This window comes from Dermochelys coriacea, chromosome 7 (genome assembly GCF_009764565.3).
Source record: "Dermochelys coriacea isolate rDerCor1 chromosome 7, rDerCor1.pri.v4, whole genome shotgun sequence".
Lineage (NCBI taxonomy): Eukaryota > Metazoa > Chordata > Testudines > Dermochelyidae > Dermochelys > Dermochelys coriacea.
In genome coordinates, this window is record NC_050074.1 from 54,104,523 (window position 1) to 54,124,758 (window position 20,236).

General features: G+C 45.9%; 1 protein-coding gene across 7 annotated transcripts in view; it reads left to right on the forward strand.

Moving 5' to 3' along the window:
• Positions 1–20,236, forward strand: part of SEC24C (SEC24 homolog C, COPII coat complex component) — a 63,884-nt gene that overhangs the window by 17,011 nt on the left and 26,637 nt on the right. For 4 of the 7 annotated variants that reach the window (XM_038409292.2, XM_038409290.2, XM_043518025.1 and 1 more), the window contains 5 exons: positions 618–793; positions 2,373–2,834; positions 7,767–7,897; positions 11,567–11,678; positions 18,915–19,042. In XM_038409292.2, the coding sequence (XP_038265220.1) occupies positions 618–793; positions 2,373–2,834; positions 7,767–7,897; positions 11,567–11,678; positions 18,915–19,042 (1,009 nt within the window). Of the gene's footprint in view, positions 1–617; positions 794–2,372; positions 2,835–7,766; positions 7,898–9,588; positions 9,658–11,566; positions 11,679–18,914; positions 19,043–20,236 lie in introns of all 7 variants that reach the window. The other 3 variants (XM_038409291.2, XM_038409288.2, XM_043518023.1) reach the window with 1 other exon arrangement.

The following is a 20,236-nucleotide window of genomic DNA, read 5'->3' on the forward strand; positions in this document are numbered from 1 at the left end:
CTTTGGAACTCTGAGGATTCTCCATCCAAGGGCCCCCTGTCATGCCAGTAGGTTTTAGAGGATGCATAGATCCTTTTTGGAGTCAAACAGCATTTCTTTTAATTGGCTGTAATAGTCTCCATTGATTGACACTTAAGCACTTCCTTTTCCCACTCACTCTCCAAAATGGTTGACCCACCCTAGCTTGACAGCTCTTCCAGCCTCAAACTAACTGTGGGGTGAGACTGAGAAGTACAAGGTAGGTCTCCCATTTGGCAATGCAAAGCACTGCTACTATGCCAGTAGATTGCAGCAGTACTTCTAGGACAGTGCTGTGCCTAACAAGGGAAAAAACAAAAGCACAGTGTTTGGTGAGGTGAACTATAAGAGTATTTATATTGTAAGAAACACAGAATTTCTGATAGCAGAAGTGTTACAGAATATTGAAAGATGTGCAGAAACTATAATTGTATTTCAGACTTTATGTACTGCTTAATTACGGGTTTTGTGAGAACTTGAAACCAAGAAGGTGTGTGTTGGAACACTCAAGTGGTTTGTAAAGCATGGAAAACTGTAATTCCTCACATAACAGGGCACTTTTAATAACATTTGTATTCTTTCCTTCTGTCCCCTCACAGGCCCTCTGCATCTCAGCCATTCATACCAGGCACTGCACCCACACCTGTTAGCCAACCAGCTACCTTCCAGCAATATGGCCCTCCCCCAACCAGTGCGCAGCAACTGACGAATCACATGGCAGGAATGCAGATAGGCAGTTCAACCTTGGCTCCTCCCCCAGCTGGACTGGGCTATGGTGAGTTATTATGGCACATGGGGCTGTGTATGTATAATTACTTTCTATCTGTGTTTGTATTTTGGTAGTGGAGCCATTTTCATATGGCAGTGACCCTCTTCCAGTAAGAGATAATGTTTTCTGGACATTGAGTGTCATGGTAGTATACAGGTAGATTTTATAGTCATAGGAAGTTACTCGAGAAAGCTTAGCACTGAGCCTGTTACATGTGGTGATCCTGGAAACAGATTGCAGGAACCGAGGAAGAAAAGTGTAACTGGTTCTACTGTTCAGCTGCACTAGCTGGATGTGAACCGCAGAAATAGACCATTTTCTCAGCCAGCTGTTGCAGATTCTACATACTTTGATGCTGGGCAGGAGCCTGGTCTAAAAGGGGGAGGGGGGGGAAGCCTGTTAGAGCTATCAAAGGGACAAAGTGCTGAACTTGTGTGAACAATAAGTGGATGCAAGACTGTATTGTCTTGCACTGAAGGGTTTCATGGGGCTTTGTAAACTACACTGACATCAGAAGACTTCTACGAAAGAGGACGTTGAAGCCAGGCACCCTTTTTTCTGTTGTCATTGCTACTGTAGCTGGCAAGACATTGCCTTTGTACAGAAGGTTGGAGATTGCAGTGAAACTAGGTCTTCTCTGCATGTAAACATTTTTATTGCACTTGAATTGTTTTAGTTAACGCACTTAATTTTGCTAAGCCTATTCTGTATTATAGCATAATCACACTTCGTATTGTTAGGAGAAAAACAAGTGGGATTTAAGTATACAAATTCTACTGTTCACACTTAGGGAAATATCTTTCTCAAACTTCCGACTATAAATAGTATGGTGTAATTAGCTTTAGAGAGTAACATATTTTGGTACACAGAAAAAAGACAGGAAATTTGCATTAAGGATATCATCTGTCTTGCATTGTTAGGCTTTGTATACACTAGCACTTTTGTTGGTAAAAATTTTTGTCGGTCAGGGCTCTGAAAAAAACACCCTGCAACCGACATAAGTTTCACCAACAAAAGTGCTGGTGTGGATAGCACTATGTCAGCGGGAGAGGCTCTCCTGCTGACATAGCTAATGCTATTTGTTAGGAGTGGTTTAATTATGCTGGTAGGGAGAACTTTCTCCTGCTGGCAAAGAACGGCTACATGGGAGACTTTACAGCTGTAAGGCCCATTATGTCGACATGGCCTTATAAGGAGAAGGATCAATGGTAGGAGATAAAGTTCACTGTAGCTTTTCAATCTAGCCTTGGCCACTGCCTAATGGCCTTCATGTTAATGAAAAGACTCACAATGTTAAACAGCATGAAACGAATTACAAATGTTCCTGGAATCAAAGATCCTTTTCGGGGAGGGGGAGTGATCATGATTCAGGACCTCTTTAGGAACTTCATCTTCCTCAGCCTCTCCGACTCCAGTTTCAGAAGGGCTTTCATTGGGGGGTTTTGTCTGGATTTAGAAGCAGAGTGTAGTTTGAGGTAGAGATCAAAATAGGTTAGAGGGCATGGATTTTGTTTGTGCTCTCTTAACTCAGGTGGTTTTTGTTCGTGTGAAAGCAAATAATGGCAATAACTTTTCTGCTCGTCAGGTCCCCCAACATCAGTTCCTCCAGCCTCAGGAAGCTTTACTGCGACAGGATCTGGTCTCTACACATCTTACTCTTCAAGCCAAGGACCCCCTCCTGTTACCATGACCCATGTATTGCCTCCTACCAGCCTGTCTCAGGGTCTTTCCCTGGCACAACCTGCTTTTTCTGGTCCGCCACTGTCAGCCCAGCGCCTCCCTCAAGCCCCTGGTTTTGTCCCACCTCCCTGCTCCACAGGGATTGGACCTTCCAGTTACCATCCTACCACTGGGGCCCCAAGACCTTCAACAATGCAAGGCTCACAGTTGCCTGGACATGCTCTAACTGGATTACCAACATCCCAGCCTAATCATGTGTCCTCACCACCACCTCATCCAGCCATATCAGGCCCTGCAATGACTGGCCTCCAGGGACCACCTCCTCCCACACATCCTTCCCAGTCAGGATACCAAATGCAGCAGAATGGTAAGTCATCCCGTTGCTCCTTCTGTACTTGATATAAGGTAATGTGCAGTCTGAGTGAACCAGTGGTATTGGTTACTGAGTCGCAGTCATCCAGGACTGTGGCAGTAATTGAGGATTCCAGTATTTCCCTGTCCTCTTGAAGGAAGAGAATGTCTTTCTTCCAAATGCACTAGGTACGCACAAGGCAGGATCTTTGGTGAGCTTAAACACAAAAGGAAGCTTACAAGAAGTGGAAACTTGGACAGATGACTAGGGAGGAATATAAATATATTGCTTGAGCATGCAGGGGTATAATCAGGAAGGCCAAAGCACAATTGCAGTTGCAGCTAGCAAGGGATGTGAAGGGTAACAAGAAGAGTTTCTACAGGTATGTTAGCAACAAGATGATGATCAGGGAAAGTGTGGAACCCTTACTGAATGGGGGCGGCAACCTAGTGACAGATGACGTGGAAAAAGCTGAAGTACTCAATGCTTTTTTTTGCCTCAGCCTTCACAGACAAGGTCCAGACTGCTGTGCTGGGCAGCACAGTATGGGGAGGAGGTGAGCAGCCCTCAGTGGTGAAAGAACGGGTTAAGTACTATTTAGAAAAGCTAGATATGCACAAGTCCATGGGTCCAGATTTAATGAAACCGAGGGTGCTGAGGGAGTTGACTGATGTGATTGCAGAACCATTGGCCATTATATTTGAAAACTCCTGGCGATCGGGGGAGGTCCCGCACAATTGGAAAAAGGCAAACAGTGTCCATCTTTAAAAAAGAGAAGAAGGAGAATCTGGGGAACTACAGACTAGTTAGCCTCACCTCAGTCCCTGGAAAAAACATGGAGCAGGTCCTCAAGGAATCCATTTTGAAGCACTTGGAGGAGATAAAGCTGATCAGGAATAGTCAGCATGGATTCACCAAGGGCTAGTCATGCCTGACCAACCTGATGGCACTCTATGATGAGATGACCAGCTCTGTGGATATGGGGAAAGCAGACGATGGGATATATCTTGACTTTAGCAAAGCTTTTGATATGGTCTCCCACAGTATTCTTGCCAGCAAGTTAAAAAAGTATGGTTTGAATGAATGGACTAGAAGGTGGATAGAAAGCTGTCTAGATTGTCGGGCTCAATGGGTAGTGATCAATGGCTCCATGTCTAGCTGGCAGCTGGTATCAAGCGGAGTGCCCCAGGGGTTGGTCCTGGGGCTGGTTTTGTTCAGCATCTTCATTAATCTGGATGATGGGATGGATTACACACTCAGCAAGTTTGCGGATGACACTAAGCTGGGGGGAGAGGTAGATACGCTGGAGGGTACGGATAGGGTCCAGAGTGACCTTGACAAATTAGAGGATTGGGCCAAAAGAAATCTGATGAGGTTCAACAGGGACAAGTGCAGACTCCTGCTCTTAGGAAGGAAGAATCCCATGCACCGCTACAGGCTGGGGACCGAATGGCTAAGCGACAGTTCTGCAGAAAAGGACCTGGGGATTACAGTGGACGAGAGGCTGGATATGAGTCGACAGCGTGCCCTTGTTGCCGAGAAGGCTAATGATATATTGGGCTGCATTAGGAGGAGCGTTGCCAGCAGATCAAGGGAAGTGACTATTCCCCTCTATTTGGCACGGGTGAGGCCACATCTGGAGTATTGTGTCCAGTTTTGGGCCCCTCACTACAGAAAGGATGTGGACAAACTGGAGAGAGTCCAGTGGAGAGCAACAAAAATGATTAAGGGGCTGGGGAATGTGACTTACCAGGAGAGGCTGAGGGAGCTGGGCTTCTTTAGTCTGCAAAAGAGAAGAGTGAGGGGGGGATTTGATAGCACCCTTGAAGTACCTAAAGGGGGGTTCCAAAGAGGATGGAGCTCAGCTGTTCTCAGTGGTGGCAGATGACAGAATAGGGAGCAGTGATCTCAAGTTGCAGTAGGGGAGATGTAGGTTGGATATTAGGAGACACTATTTCACTAGGAGGGTGGTAAAGCACTGGAATGGGTTACCTAGGGAGGTGGTGGAATCTCCATCCTTACAGGTTTTTAAGGCCCTGCTTGACAAAGCTCTGGCTGGCATGATTTAATTGGTGTTGGTCCTGCTTTGAGCGGGGGGTTAGACTGAATGACCTCCTGAGGTTTCTTCCAACCCTAATCATCTATGATTCTATGATCTCTCTGCACTGCAGGAGAGTTTGGACTTATTGTCTGAGTATTAGGTGCAAGAGTGGTCTGGTTCCTGATTTGTGTCTGTCTGGTCTCTTGGCTTCATTTTTTTCACTAGTGTTCCCTGTAGCTTGCTCAGAGTTTAGAGGAGAGTCCTGAAATCACCTCTGGTGGATGTATCCCTAATGGAGATCTAGTGTTTACTCAATGCTTCTTGGTCAATGTAGGTGCAAACTGAGTTAAACTGAACTAGAAAAAAAATTATTCTGGCTTGCATGGGTACAAAAGTATTTCTAACTGTTTAGCACCATATGTTTGCATTGTTCTTTACCAGAATAAAATATAGTTCCCTGCTCTGAAGAGTTTGCAATTCAAATTAAATAGGTTGAGCTTTGGTTGGTAAAGTTGACATTTGCTTTCTCCTATATTCAGAAGTGGAGAATTTACAAAAATTAAATCTGTGCTTGGGGATTAAAATGTGCACACACTGCATGTTTATGGAAAGGTTTGTAACATGTTGAGAATGGATTGCTACTCTCTCACCTTCTGACGCTTCCTTCTTCCATCTCCTTATGCCTTGATTTGTCTGCCTTAATGAACTAAAAAGTAGTAAATTTAGTACATATGAAAGGAAGTATTTAAACATAAGATCTACAGTTCTCATCCTGGAGAGATGACGCACATCAGCCACACTATCAGAGGCTCGTTCACCTGCGCATCTAACAATGTGATATATGCCATCATGTGCCGGCAATGCCCCTCTGCCATGTACATTGGTCAAACTGGACAGTCTCTACGAAAAAGAATAAATGGACACAAATCAGACGTCAAGACTTATAACATTCAAAAACCAGTCGGAGAACACTTCATTCTCTCCGGTCACTCGATTACAGACCTGAGGGTGGCTATCCTTCAACAAAAAAAACTTCAAAAACAGACTCCGAGAGACTACTGAATTGGAATTAATTTGCAAACTGGATACAATTAACTTAGGCTTGAATAGAGACTGGGAGTGGATGGGTCATTACACAAAGTAAAACTATTTCCCCATGTGATTTCCTCTCCTCCACCCCATCCCCCACTGTTCCTCAGACGTTCTTGTTAACTGCTGGAAATGGCCCACCTTGATTATCACCATAAAAGGTTTTCCTCCTTTGCCCCCGCCCCTTCCTGCTGGTAATAGCTCATCTTAAGTGATCACTCTCCTTACAGTGTGCATGATAAAACCCATTGTTTCATGTTCTCTGTGTGTGTATATAAATTTCCCCACTGTAATTTCCACCGAATGCATCCGATGAAGTGCATCCGCTGTAGCTCACGAAAGCTTATGCTCAAATAAATTTGTTAATCTTTAAGGTGCCACAAGTACTCCTTTTCTTTTTGCGAATACAGACTAACACGGCTGCTACTCTGAAAAAAGTTCTCATCCTGTTTATGTTGTCTGCTGTTGATCACTGCGTTGTAGAGTGGTATAGTTGCTGATCAGGGGGTTTAGAGCGAGGCACACGTGAGTTCTAACCCTGACTGAAGTTCTCTCTCTGATCAGGTTACTTTATCCCTTTGAATTTGTTTCTCCCTTTGAAGGGGCATTGAGGATGAATTAATTAATATCTATTACATTTTCTGTTGAATGAAAGCGCTGAATGATTGTGACCCTTAATGTTGATAGCTAGCTGCAAGGATCAGAAAGAAGTTCCCTGCAGCATTTTACAATTGGCTAGGTGAATTACCTACTTCTTAAAAGCTATCTGCCCAGTGTAGTTTTTGTTATTGGCCGTGTCACTTAGGCTATGTCTACACTAGTGAGTTTACACCAGGCACAGCGGTATCGATGCAGCTGTGCCGCCATAAGGTTACTTGTCTAGCACCTCTATGCTGACAGGAGAGAGCTCTCCCATCGACATAATAAAACCACCCCCAACAAGCGGCAGTAGCTTTGTCAGCGAGTGAAGCTTGCCCACCAACATAGCGCTGTGCACACTACTGCTTATGCTGGTGAAACATGTCGTTCAAGGGGTTAGTTTTTTCCAGATTCCCAAGGGACCTAAATTTTGCCAACGTAAGTGGTAGTATAGACATGGCCTAAGTGTTTAAGAACACTGCTGCGCAGAACTATCCATTTTGTAAGAGAACAGTGGCAGGTACTTAGCTATCTAGCTATATGCTGTCTTCTGTGTTTTTTGCAGCTGAAACAACCGTGTACCACCCCAGGAATTTCCATTAATAAAGTGTAAAGCAAAATGAAATAAACGTATGCAATTTAAAAACTAAACACATTAAATAGCAGAGTTTTAATCTGTGCTGATTTCAGGCAACACAAAAGCTGTCTGACACGCTTCTATCAGTATTTCTTTATTTTGTTGGTGCAGTATGGGGTACTGGACTGCTTTGATCATAGTTTATATTAGCCAGATCTGCAGCATAGCCTGTGTTTTCATAGAGTCTTTAATGCAGATCTAACCCATTACCTACTGTCTTAAAGGACCAGTTCTTCCCATTTCTGAAACAGGTTCCAAAAATGGATTACTTAAATCATTATTAAATCTGGACTACTCTGATAGACAGGTTACAATTGAAGAATTTTGGTAAATCTCTTCAATCCTAATTACTTGAAGGGCAGGTAGCTGTCCATTTTTGGATTAAGATGACTAGAAAAACTGGTTAAGAAAGGAAGTGTTTAGTATTTGTATTAAAGTAGCTCCAGGGAGCCCTAGTAACAGACCCAGGACCCCGTTGTGCAAGGCGCTGTACAAATACAGAACAATTAGATATGGTTTAATTCTGTTGTCTCATTTTCAGGTTCCTTTGGACAGATTAGGGGCCCACAACCAAACTATGGCGGTGCTTATCCAGGAACATCAAATTACGGGAGTCAACCTGCACCACCTCCCCCGCCAAAACGCTTGGATCCGGACTCCATTCCTAGCCCTGTAAGTTAATTCAGTTCTCACCAACATGAACTTCCACATAAAACATCTTCTTATAAATCAAACTGACGGGTGCCAAAAACAGGCCCCAATCTGTTGACTTTGTTCTTCATACTTCTGCCCATGAATGGAGGTTCTGGAACTCTAACCTCTGATTTACCAGAAACAGTATTGTCTAGCAATTAGAGCATGGAACTGGGTGTAGGCCATCTAAGTTCTATTCCTAACTCCGTCATTGATTCCGTGTGTGGTCTTGAACATATTACTGAGCATCTCTCTCCCTATGTTTCTCTATCTGTAAAAATGGGATATTTACCTGTCTCGGACCCAAAAGCAGAAGCATGGGGGTATTTCAAGTGAACATTGATTTATCAAAGCAGTGCATGTTGTCACTCCCCCTGAACAGAATTTGATCATTGTGTGCTGGTGTTTCTGTTAGTGGCTCTTCGAAAGGGCCTACATGTGCTGGTTTAGGCACAACACATGGCCTGCCTTAAAAATGATCAAATGTCCTGTGGGGATTGTCACCTGAATTTTGAAAACCTCCCACTTCACTGATAGAACAAAGTAAGTTCTCTGTCCAAAACAGTTGACTGACTGACACAGGTCCCAAAACTGCATTAATTTTTTCTGACATTGAGATTATCCATCTTCTAAGAGGGATATAAACAATTGAGTTAGAAATCAATGATGGCTCAATTTGAGGAGGCCTGAAGAGCTTGTTTATAGTATGGTGGGCCATTCATTATAGGTGTACTGTTACTCAATCATGACAGGAATTGAGTGAATATATAACACCGTAGCAGTTAATCCAGCTCTGCTGATATTTTGTTTATTTAATATATGGGCCATAAATGTGTCATCTTTCCTGTCACGCTAGATGTAACTTCAAAGCAGCTAGTTAACTCTGTTGCCAAGAACGTTCTGTGCAGAATCATGAGAGACTGGTAGTTGAAGGATGAGCTATTTCTCAAATTTTAATCCTCTACAGAAGGGAGGTTCCAAAAAGCAGGCAGGGGATTGCAGACAAGCAACAGTGTGAAATGACAGTCCCTCATAGTTCCTACCACTAGCCTCTTAGGCTCATCCTCCACTCCTCCTGATTCTGCTGAGTTGATGTTTCCAAAGACCACAATTGCTTCTCATGCTGACAAACTTTTTCAGGGCAATGATTTTAGTTGCTTTTTAAATTTTATACCTGGCTTTAATCCGGCTTTGTTACCACCGATCTAGCTAACGGTATTGAAGTCCTAGGCTTTTCTGGCTTTTGATTTGATGTTTGTGTGTTTTAAGACTTGCTTTTTGGAAGGAATGGGGGCATTTTAATACCTTTGCTTGCTTCTCTCCTCTTTCACTAAATTAAATTTCAAGAAACTTGCATCAAGTGCCTCCATTGCAGCATGTTCTCAAAGCGCAAATTCTAACAAAACAAGCATGTGAGCCATTGTCTCTGCCAACATAATGCTCAGAACCCAAGAACAGTTCAATGGCAAGACAGATTCTGGGATTAATGTGTAGTATGGAAGCAGATGTGTTCTTTTCCTCTTGTCGCATGTTTGTACAAATGTATATATCTAACTCCAGTGCTATAAATTTGGGCAGAGAGAAGTAACATTGTTACTTTGTTTTATTACTCTTTCTTTGTTTTTCTTTTTGTGGCGCTCTGTTACTTTAAAAAAAAAAAAAAAAAAAAGCAACTCAGTGAGCTGCCACCCCAGCAGAAACCCAGGCACAGAATAGACCCAGATGCAATTCCTAGCCCAGTAAGTGCGGTGTCTGTCTTCTGTCATCTGTGTGTTGGTGACCACCTGTGCATGCTTGCGGCGTAAGCTTCACCTTACTAACCCTTCAGTGTTAATCTTTTATCCTTCTTTCCCATCCCTTTCTGCTTACCTCATCAAAATGAATAAAATAAACACCACATGGGGACTGGTCGTCATGAAATCATTTCCTATGTCATGAAATAAGGGGCAATAGAAAGTGTACAGCACTTTGGAAGCAGATTATGAAGAATGTCTCCCCTCCACATTGTCTGCCTGACCTTAAAAAGCAAAATACCTACCTACATCAGGTTCCAGTTGGAACATCTATAACACAAAAAATGCAGTATGAGTAGTTACACATACTCTCTCTGTATACCATATACATTACAAGTACACACAGTTTGTTCCTTAGTGGAAGTCTTTTCCACTCGCGTAAATTGAATTTGGTTACTGTTTATTCTTGAGGTGCCAATACTGGGCTAGTGTTTGATGCATTGTCTCACTTTTGAAGTAACCGTTTTGTTTTGACATTAATTCCTTGTCTGAATCCCTTAGGAGACTTCCTCTGAGGCATGGGGAGCTATAAACATTCTTTCATTATCTGTGATCCTACACCACTGTTAAAAATTAAAATGTTACATTTGTAAATTAGAACTGTGCCTTGAGAATCTTTTTAAAATGAAAAGTATTTACCTTTGGATTGGAGGAAAATGGTGGATTAGATTTTCTATTACCCCAATATCATTTCTGTTTTACTGGGGATTGGCTAAAGTTGGTCACATGACTCGTATCTAATCAATGATGACACCAACTTCAGTTAATCTGTAGAGTTTTGAGAAGAGATTTTTCTTGGAATGGTCAGTCTGATTCTGTGGTAGAGCATTCCACTTGCACAATTTAGAACATGTACTGTGTAAGGGTAACAAGAACTCTGCTGTATAACACTCTGCATGTTAAAATAGGTTTCAAATTGGGGGATATAATTTGGGGGCAATGGATTGTTCAGTATGATCAGTGCTAGATTAATGCTTAAAATGGATTTGGCATTGGTACTGAAAAGGTAGTTAAAAGGGCTCTATTCTCTTTCTACAGACTCCCATTCTGTGGCAGAGTTCATTGGATACTTTTAATCCAAAAGTGCTGCTGAACTTCATAATGCATAATCTCTAATTGGACGTATTCTTTTAAACAAGTTTGTTGTGGTAACTAGTGGATTTAACACTGTTACCATCCTGTCGAGCTCAGCTTGAATGATCTGTAACAGTCTGAGTTGCAGACTGGCCTCGGTCCCAAAAGCTCAAAGTATGAACTGGTGTGAGCACTGTAGAAGTGATCAAATTCCTTCTGAGTTTTCATATTACTTTAGGTCAGAGTCTAATCAGATATATAGTGGAGTAGCTTCACTTTGTGAAAATACTGGGAACTTAACAGTTCAGAAAGAAAAGGCAGGCAAAAAGAAGTGCAAGCTGAAAGATATTTGGAAATTATAACAAAAAACTGCCAGAGAGATCTGGCTGTGACTGTAGTTGCAACAGAGCATACTGGGGAGCAGTAAAGAGCAGAATACTGTTAGAAATTATTTTCTTGGGCCAAATTTTGCTTTAAGTGAGTCCAGATCAGATCAACATGTCAATCTTCAAAATAATTAAAACAATAGAAAACTGGGAAGGGGGTTAAAATGTGGTGTTTTTTTTGTTGTTGAAATAAACCCATCTCTTGTCTTATTCCCAATTCGGAAACAATAAGAGTTGACTGCTTGGTAAAGCTTAAACTAGGTCTAGGCTTCTCAATTCTTAGAGCTAGTAATGTTTGTCCCAATCCCTGTCTGATTGCTCTGTAACTCCAGATTCTATGTTCTCTCTCCATGAAATGGAGCCTGCTGTGGCTAACATGCTGCTTTCCATTCTAGATCCAAGTAATTGAAGATGACAGAAATAACCGCGGATCAGAGCCATTCATCACTGGAGTTAGAGGGCAGGTCCCACCCCTTGTTACTACCAATTTTCTGGTGAAAGATCAAGGTAAAATACTGTTCACTCCCTCCGTAAGTCCTCCTCTTCCCTCCCCCCCCCCCCAAAAAAAAGCACATTACCAAAGATCCAATTACATTATTGTTAGACATTCTTAATGGAGAAGTCTGAGGAACGTTCCCTTTATGGTGTAGGGGCCAATGCACTAGCTTTTTACCAGTGGAGGCCTGAGTTCAAATTCTGTTTCAGGTCACAAGTGAAATGAATAGAGCCCCAACTTGTACTCCATTGGATATTTTGGCCACCTAGAACTAATCAAAAAGTAAAGACAATTGACACTTCCTTGGGGAAGGCATAAGAACCAGCATAGCAAAGTGTGTTAAAAAGCCAGGAAAAAAATGTTTTTCTTCAAGTGTTTGCTCATGTCAATTCCATTCTCGGTGTGCATGCACCCACGTGCATGGCCATTGGAGATTTTTGCCTTAGCAGTATCCATAGGGTCCGCTGTGGTGCCCTCTTGAGTGCTGCACTCATGCATCGGTATATTTGGTGCCGCCGGCCCTACACCCTCCCAGTTCCTTCTCACCTCCCATGGTGGTCAGTTAAACTGCCTTTCCCTTGCATAGCAAGGATTAGCGGTTCTTCTACTCCAGTCTTCGAGCCTTAGGGCCTTGTAAATAGTTTGTAATTAGTCAGTAGTTGTTAAATAGTCTAGTTATAGAGAGTCCCAGTGGGGACTTTGCCCCAAGCAGGGCATGCCCCAGTCTCAAGGTTTTAAGCCCTGCTCTGACTGTTAGTGACCTCCAAGCAGCTGCCTCAAAGGCTTGAGGGAATCACACATGTGAAGCATCTGTAAGTGTTGCATCTGTAAGAACTTTCGTCCCAGAACTCAAAAGGAGCGAGACATCTGTTTGAGGACCCTCCTCATCGAGGCTGCTCCCAACCCAGCATTCGAGCCTTCTTGGCTAGACTCTGCCCCGAGCACCTCAGTCTCGGTGCACAGCGCACCCCAGCACCAGGCTCCATCCGGCACCACTCTCCATCACTGGTGTCTGAGAGGAGGTTGAAGAAGGGTGATGCCCCGGCACTGAGCAAGAAGGGCAAAGGACCCAATTTGGGCTGACAGCCCACACTGGAGCCACACAGGGACCTCCCTCCTCTTCCCTCCCCCCCACCGATGGGGCCCCCTTGCTCCCCTTGTTATCCGCCACTGACTCCAGAAAGTGCTAGGAGACCCAGATTGGTGACAGGGACGATGCCTTCACAGGCTTTCCCGGCGCCCAGAGAGCAGAGGCCACTACCAGTGCTGCCAGCACCACATGTGTCATAGGTCACGGCAAAGGCTCACGGTGAAGGCAAGCCAGTGGTAAAGACCCCTCTGAGGGTAGGCAAATGATGCTGGTCTCCGGAATAGAGACAGCGTTTCCCATCTCCACGCCCCAGGTCTCCATCTTCTACAGGATGTCCTAGATCACTGGCACCGCAGTCGCAGTCTCTGCCTTCTCAATGTGGGTCGCCTAGAGGAAGGCACCGGTCACTATACTGCCGGCACTGATCATCCTTCCACTGGCTGTCTCCTCGGCGCAGATCTCAGTTTCCTAGACCATGAGAGCGGTCTGCATCATGGTACTGAGCCCCCTGTCCCTAATCCATCTACTCGAGGCACCGGTCTCCCGTGGCAATGGTTAGCCATCAGACGCAAGCTTCTACGTCCTCTCTGTGGTCACCGGAAGGTGATTTCTCCAGTACAGAAAGGGAGTTGGGCACGTGAGGCTGCGTTGACCTCCGTGATGCCATTGTGGCACCGAGGCTAGTGGCTGGGGAAGTGGCCCTACTGGGATGTGTGGGGCATGCGTTTGGTGCCGATGCCTCCATCAATCCACTCCTCTGCCACCGCCTCAGAGCAGCAACCGGCAGCACCGAGCACGGTGTGCGAGGTGCACTTGGAGGCCAGGGTAGAGGAGTAAGCACCCACCCCAAAACCCTCTTCCCCCATGAGGAATGATTTCCCGGGTAACCCAGTAGTCCTCTTCCTCCCCGGATCAGGCAGTGGCCTTGTATACCCATGCTATGGCTCATCAAGGGCATATCTCAGGAACTGGTGCAGTGGAGCCTCGATCTGGTACGTTCCACCTGCCATGATCTGGGCCTGTTGGTAAACTAAAAGAATCCGACCTTATGGTTGGTGCAATGAATAGAGTTAGTTGGGGTGGCTCTCGACTCCAGTCAAGCCACAGCCTTTCTTCTGGAGGTGCATTTTCAGGAACCATCACGTAAATGTCAGGGAGCTTGAAACGGTTCGCCTCGCCTGCGAGATGTTCCTGCCCCACCTGAAGGGCATGGTGGTGCAGGTCCTGACAGACAATACCACCGCAATGTATTATATCAACAGGCAGGACTGAGCCAGGTTGTTGGCCCTTTACCAAGAAGCTCTCTGCCTTTGGGACTTGTGTGCAGCATGCCATCTGCCTGGGGCCAGGATGTATTAGCAGATCACCTCAGCAGAACCTTCTCGTCTTGCCATGAGTGGTCGCTCCATCCAGAGGCGGTCAGAGTGATCTTCCAGTGGTGGGGACTCCCCAGATGGACTTGTTCGCGTTGCGTCAGAACAGGAAATGTCATGCATTCTGCTCAATCTGGGGAATGGGTAGAGGCTCCCTGTCAGACGCCTTTTTGCTCCCTGGTAGGGTGCTCTGGTGTTTGCCTTCCCTTCGAGGGTCTAAAACTGTTTGCTGGCAAAACTGACCAGTCACTCCACTCACTGGAAGATTCAAGGGCCACTCAGATCTTAATATTTATATACCTGCAACAAAACAAACAACAAGGCAGGTATTATACGTAAGTGTCCCAGACAGGCCCCATACACAGAGCAACTGAGACAATATGATAACCAGAGACATAGGCAGAGACCGACCAGATGCAGATCAAACTCTTCCCAACCCACCACATCCCAACAATCAACATCTAAACAGCAGATTTGAAGGTTTTGTCCATTGCTTGACAAACCTCCCCCAACTTTTGCTGCCAACACCACTTCCAACCAACCATCCTTTTACTAACTGTCTAAAGCATTCTATCCAACTTGGCAAACTATCACTTCTGACAGATGGGAACTGGAAATCATCAAAATCAGCTATGCCGTCCCTCTTCAGGGACCCCTCACGAGCCCCTCCTGAGACAGGAAGTAGAACATCATCTACACCTGGAGGTGCTAAAGCCAGTTTCGTTACATCAGACGGAAGGGCTTCTATTCCCATTTTTTTTTTTTAACCCAGATGATGTCTGGAGGATGGTGTCACCCATCCTTGATCTCAGGAAGCTAAACAAATTCGTCAGAACACATGATTCAGGATGGTTATGTTACCTACAATCATTCCAGCACTGGAACAAGGGGATTGATTTGCAGCCCTTGACCTTCAAGACGCATATTTTCACATTGCTGTATGTCCAACGCACAGGAAATTTCTTCAATTCATACAGAGACAGAACCATTTCCAATATACGGTACTATCCTTTGGCCTTTCCACAGCCTTCTGGGTATTTTCCAATATCCTTGCTATGGCAGCAACCCTCCTTTGCAAGCATGGGGTCACAATATACCCCCTACTTAGACAATTGTCTAATCAAGACTCTCACTCAGGAAGAAGCCATCACAGTCGTGCAACAGACAATTCACTCTTCACAAGTCTGTCTACTAATATGTCCAACAGTCCACACTAACGCCAGTCAGAAACTGGACTTAATCGGCACCCATCTAAATTCTCTAGAAACAACAGCATCATTACCTCCTCAGAGATTCGCTGCTCTAATGAACCTCATCAATACCTTGGTGCACAACCCACAGATATCCACCAGAGACTGCCTCCAACTACAAGGTCACATGGTGTCGACCACATACGTGGTGAAACACATGAGGGTGCACATGTGCTGCTGGCAGGGTTGGCTCAAGACAGTGAACACCCCAAAGAAATGCAGTTTGAACAAACTTCTAAGCATGCCAGTAAAGATCAAGGCCTTTCTACAATGGTGGAATCACCTGTGCAACATCTCCGTAGGCGTCCCTTTCCTACAGCTTCCTCCCGAAATGATAATCACAACAGATGCCTCTACTGGGATGGGGTGCCCACTTAGGCAACCTTACAGTACAAGTAAGATGGTCTCCTTCCAAATCAACACTCCACATCAATGTACTTGAACTGCTCGCAGTTTGTAATGCCTGTCCACATTTCATGACTCTGATCAAAAACAGAAATATACAGATCGTGACGTACAATGTGGCCTGAATGTTCCACATAAGCAAACAGGGAGGAACCGAGGTCGCACTTCCTATATAGGGAGGCCATAAAGCTCTGGACATGGTGCATCCAACACAGCATCACCTTATCAGCCATCTACCTGCTGGGGGGGTCTCAGAAGGTCACAGCTGATGCATTCTGTCGTTGGTTCTCTAACGATCACTAGTGGGAAATCAACACCTGTGTGATCCAGAGCATATTTCAACTATGGGGGTTTCCCATGCTAGACCTATTCATCACAAAACAGAACAGCAAATGCCCAAATTTTTGCTCCGGAGTGGGTCTGGAGCCAAGATCCAGAGGTGGTGCATTTTTCATCCTATGGGTTACACCTTTCTTGTATGCCGTGCCTCCCACCCCATTGCTGTCCAGGGTCTTGCATAAGATCAGGATCGATCAGGCCAAAGTCATTCTGATAGTACTGGCCTGGCCCAGGCAAACCTGGTACCCATATCTGCAACAGATGTCCTCATGCCCCCATGTCTTCTCCCACTTCTTCCAAATCTCCTTTCTCAGGAAGCGGGTCAGACTCTGCATCCAAACTTGGAGTCTCTCCATCTCAGAGCCTGGCTCCTCAGTGATTCCAAGGCGAGGAGGTAACTTGTTCGGAGGACGTTGAAGACATCTTGCTAAACAGCAGACAGCCCACTACATGAGTTACGTACCTCCGCAAATGAAAGAGATTCCACATGAGGTGCCTAAACAAACAAATTGAGGCCATCACCTCAACCATACCATTGGTCCTAGACTACATGCTTTACCTCAAGAAATCTGGCCTTTTAATGAGTTCAGTATAAGCACATCTGACTGCCATTACAACATTCCGTGACAAAGTGGACAGTGTTTCAGTCTTTGCTCATCCAATTACCAAAAGATTTCTCCAGGGAGTGTGCAACCTCTACCCAGAGCCCCAACGCCCCTGTGGGACCTCACTTTAGTGCTTTGATTTTTCACAACTGCCCTATTTGAACCTTTGGCTATGTGTTCTCTACTACACCTTTCCATGAAAATGGCCTTTCTAGTTGCCATCAAGATGAGTAACCCTCTCTCTTCTAGATAAATGGAGTGTGATGCAGAACTTCCATAGTCAGATTGCCTCCTGACATAGTGGGGAAGAATGTGCTCCACCCTGGCAGTTGATGTAGTACATGGTGGTAGTTGTATTGTCCATGAGAACCAAAACAGTCTTATCTGTAATGTGGGGCATGAACGCTTGGCGGGCTAGGCAGACTACCCCAAGTTGCCCTGATATTGATGGGAAGAGAGAGCTCTTCTTGGGACCATAGGCCTTGAGTCCTGAGGCTGGCGGAGGTGGGTGCTGCGGTGCCGGAGAGGAAGAACAGCTCGACACAGGTCTCACTCTATCAAGATCCCCTGACCTGCTTCCTTTCAGCACTGGGGAACAACTCTTCTCCGGGTGCTTACAGTGCTGCTTCTGAGGTGCCAGGGAGGAGAATTGGTGCCAGGACTCTCAACTGGTAAGAAGAGCGCTCCACACCAAAACTGAGGTGCTTGGTGCCAAGTCTGAGTGCGACTCCAATGCTGGTCTTAGGGCTGTGTCCATAAGGAGGACCCTCAGCCTTGCCTCTTGGTCTGTCTTAGTATAAGGTCTAATGTCCCTGCAGATCTGGCAACAGTCTTTCTGATCTTCCCCTAAGCACTTGAGACAGCTCCACTATGGGTCACTTAAGGATATAGACTTGCCGCAGGAAGCGCAGGGCTTGAGGCCTGGTGGCTGAGGTATACCCTACCGGTGCACGGACAAGTCTCTCCAGCCAAGTGTGGAGGTGTCCAAAACTCATTAAGTAAACTACAATAACTATATGCACTAGAAAAGAAGAAAAAAACACTGGGAGAAATTACCTGAGCAATATGGGAAGTTCCAGCAACTGTCATAGGTGGTAAGAAGGAATTGAAGAGGCGTGTAGTCGGCGGGATCTCTTATACCAGTGCTATGAGCACATGGCACCAGAGGGCGCTGAAGCTGACCCGATGGGTACTAAAAAGGGTAAAATTTCTGGCAACTGTACTTGGGGCACGCACAAACTATGTTGGAATGGACATGTGGGAGCACTCAAACTATGTTTCATGGGTACAACTGAGAGGTGCACCCATACTGGAGTAGCAGGGGTGAGGTGCATTGGCAGTTTCATGGGAACACAGAGGTGTAGGAATAGACATACATTATGGTTAAGGCTACTTTGTCACAGAGATCATGGAAGTCACGGAATCCGTGACTTTCAGAGACCTCCATGACATTCTCTGCTTCAGCCTCAGGGGCTGCAGGACTCTGGAGCTGACAGCCAGTGGGGCCCAGTGGGTTCCAGTGACAGGCGACAGCAGCAACAAGTGACAGGGCCCCCTGCATAGTTCCAGTGACAGGTGACAGACTCCTGAGGGGGCCCTCCTCAGGGTTCCAGCAATGGGAGGGGGACACCTCAGGCGAGTGGCTGGGGTGTCCCATTTTCTCTGGGGAAATATGGTCACCCTGCAGCTCCCAGCTGCCATGGGCAGAGGGGGAACCATGGAGCTGTAGCAGCAAAAGTCAGACAGGTCACTACTTCCATTAATTTTTGTTTATTGCCCGTGACCTGTCCATGACTTTTACTAAAAATAACCATGACAAAATCTTAGCCTTAATTATGGTGTTTAATCTCATTAAAGAGAGGCATTGCTTGATCTGGGGGTTGGGTGAGGAGGGGAAAGATTTCCCTATATCTGCCTGCGTTATGTCTGACTAGAGGGACAGCTATCACTCCCACATTTTCAAAAGTGTATAAATTCTCTTGTAAGCTATAGAATCCAATTCTGCAGTCGTGTCACTTTTTCTATACTCGGACATAGAGGCTGTTTGCGTTAAAAATGGAATGTCTACAAACCTTAGAGCTGGAAAGCCTGCTTTATGGCTTCACGTGTTGCCCATGATACTTACTTTAATATAGAAATATAACCTTTATTAAAGATCTGTATTTATCTCTGTTCTCCCCTCCAGGTAACGCAAATCCCCGCTACATAAGATGTACATCTTACAATATTCCTTGCACCTCGGATATGGCCAAACAATCCCAGGTTCCCCTAGCTGCTGTCATAAAACCACTGGCTGCGCTACCCACAGATGAGGTGAGAGCAACATCCTGGATCTGCAGTTGAGACTCTGAACTCCTGGCAGCATGTTTCTTCAGTATATGTCTGTCTATGGGAGCCAGATAATTTAAATTTTTGTGAAAGAGTTTAGAGTGTGAAGACTAAGCAAGCATCAGTTCTCAACAAATGTACACTGTCAAGTAATTGTTAGACATGAGTGGGCTATGCTATGTTCTATGAAAACTGAAGAATTTACCACTGCAATAATATTTACTCCTGAGCGAATTCTGCATCACTGTGCATGCACAGAATTTATGTCCCCTGTGGATTTCTTTGCTTCCCTGCAGAAAAATGACTTTCTGATGGGGAAGGAAAGGGAAGCCACAAGACCGGTCATCTGACCCTCCCCAGCAGCATGTTTCAGGTGCCCAGGGCAGCTGGCAGAGAGGTAAATCACTGTGGTGCAGGGGCCGGGGTCTTTCCCAATCCCGCCTGGTGCCTCCTACCCTGTGCTGGGCTCAGCTGCTAGTCCTGGCTGGGCTGGGGAGGGCACGACTTCCTCTTCTCCTCCACAGCATCCAGGGCTGTCAGACCCACCCCCAGATTTCTCCCCTGGCTGTAGGAAGCTCTGCAAACTGCGCTCCCTGCGCATGCTTCCTTCACACATCGCTCCTCTGCTGCAGGGGGATGGGATCAGTGTACAGGGAGCTGCTCTCTCATCCTCCCAACCCCCGTGCATCCAGACCCCCTCATACCTTGAGCCTTACCCCGCCCACATCCAGAACCCCCCATGACAAGCTCCACTACCCCAATGAGCCACCTCCACCTGGATCCCCACCCCACCAAGCCCCAACCAGCTGCACCTGGATCCCCACCCTGCTGAGCCCCACTCCCCCAGCATCTGGACCCCCCCACTGAGGTCCCCAGCATCTGGACCCCCCCGCTGAGGTCCCCACACCCGGACCCTGCCAAGCTCTATCCCCCCACCCCTAATTCCCCCTCCCCCACCCCCGCTGAGCCCCAACCACCTTTACCTGGATCCCCCTACAGAGTCCCATTACTGTTGCAACCAAAACCCCCCCAACAAGCCCTTGTGCATACAGACCTCCTCCCCCCCCCGATACCCCACTGAGCTGCCCACACTCAGATTGCCCCACACACAATCCTCTCAATCCTGGATTCCCCCGCCTCACTAAGCCCCTCCGCAATTGGATCCTGCCTTGCTGAGTC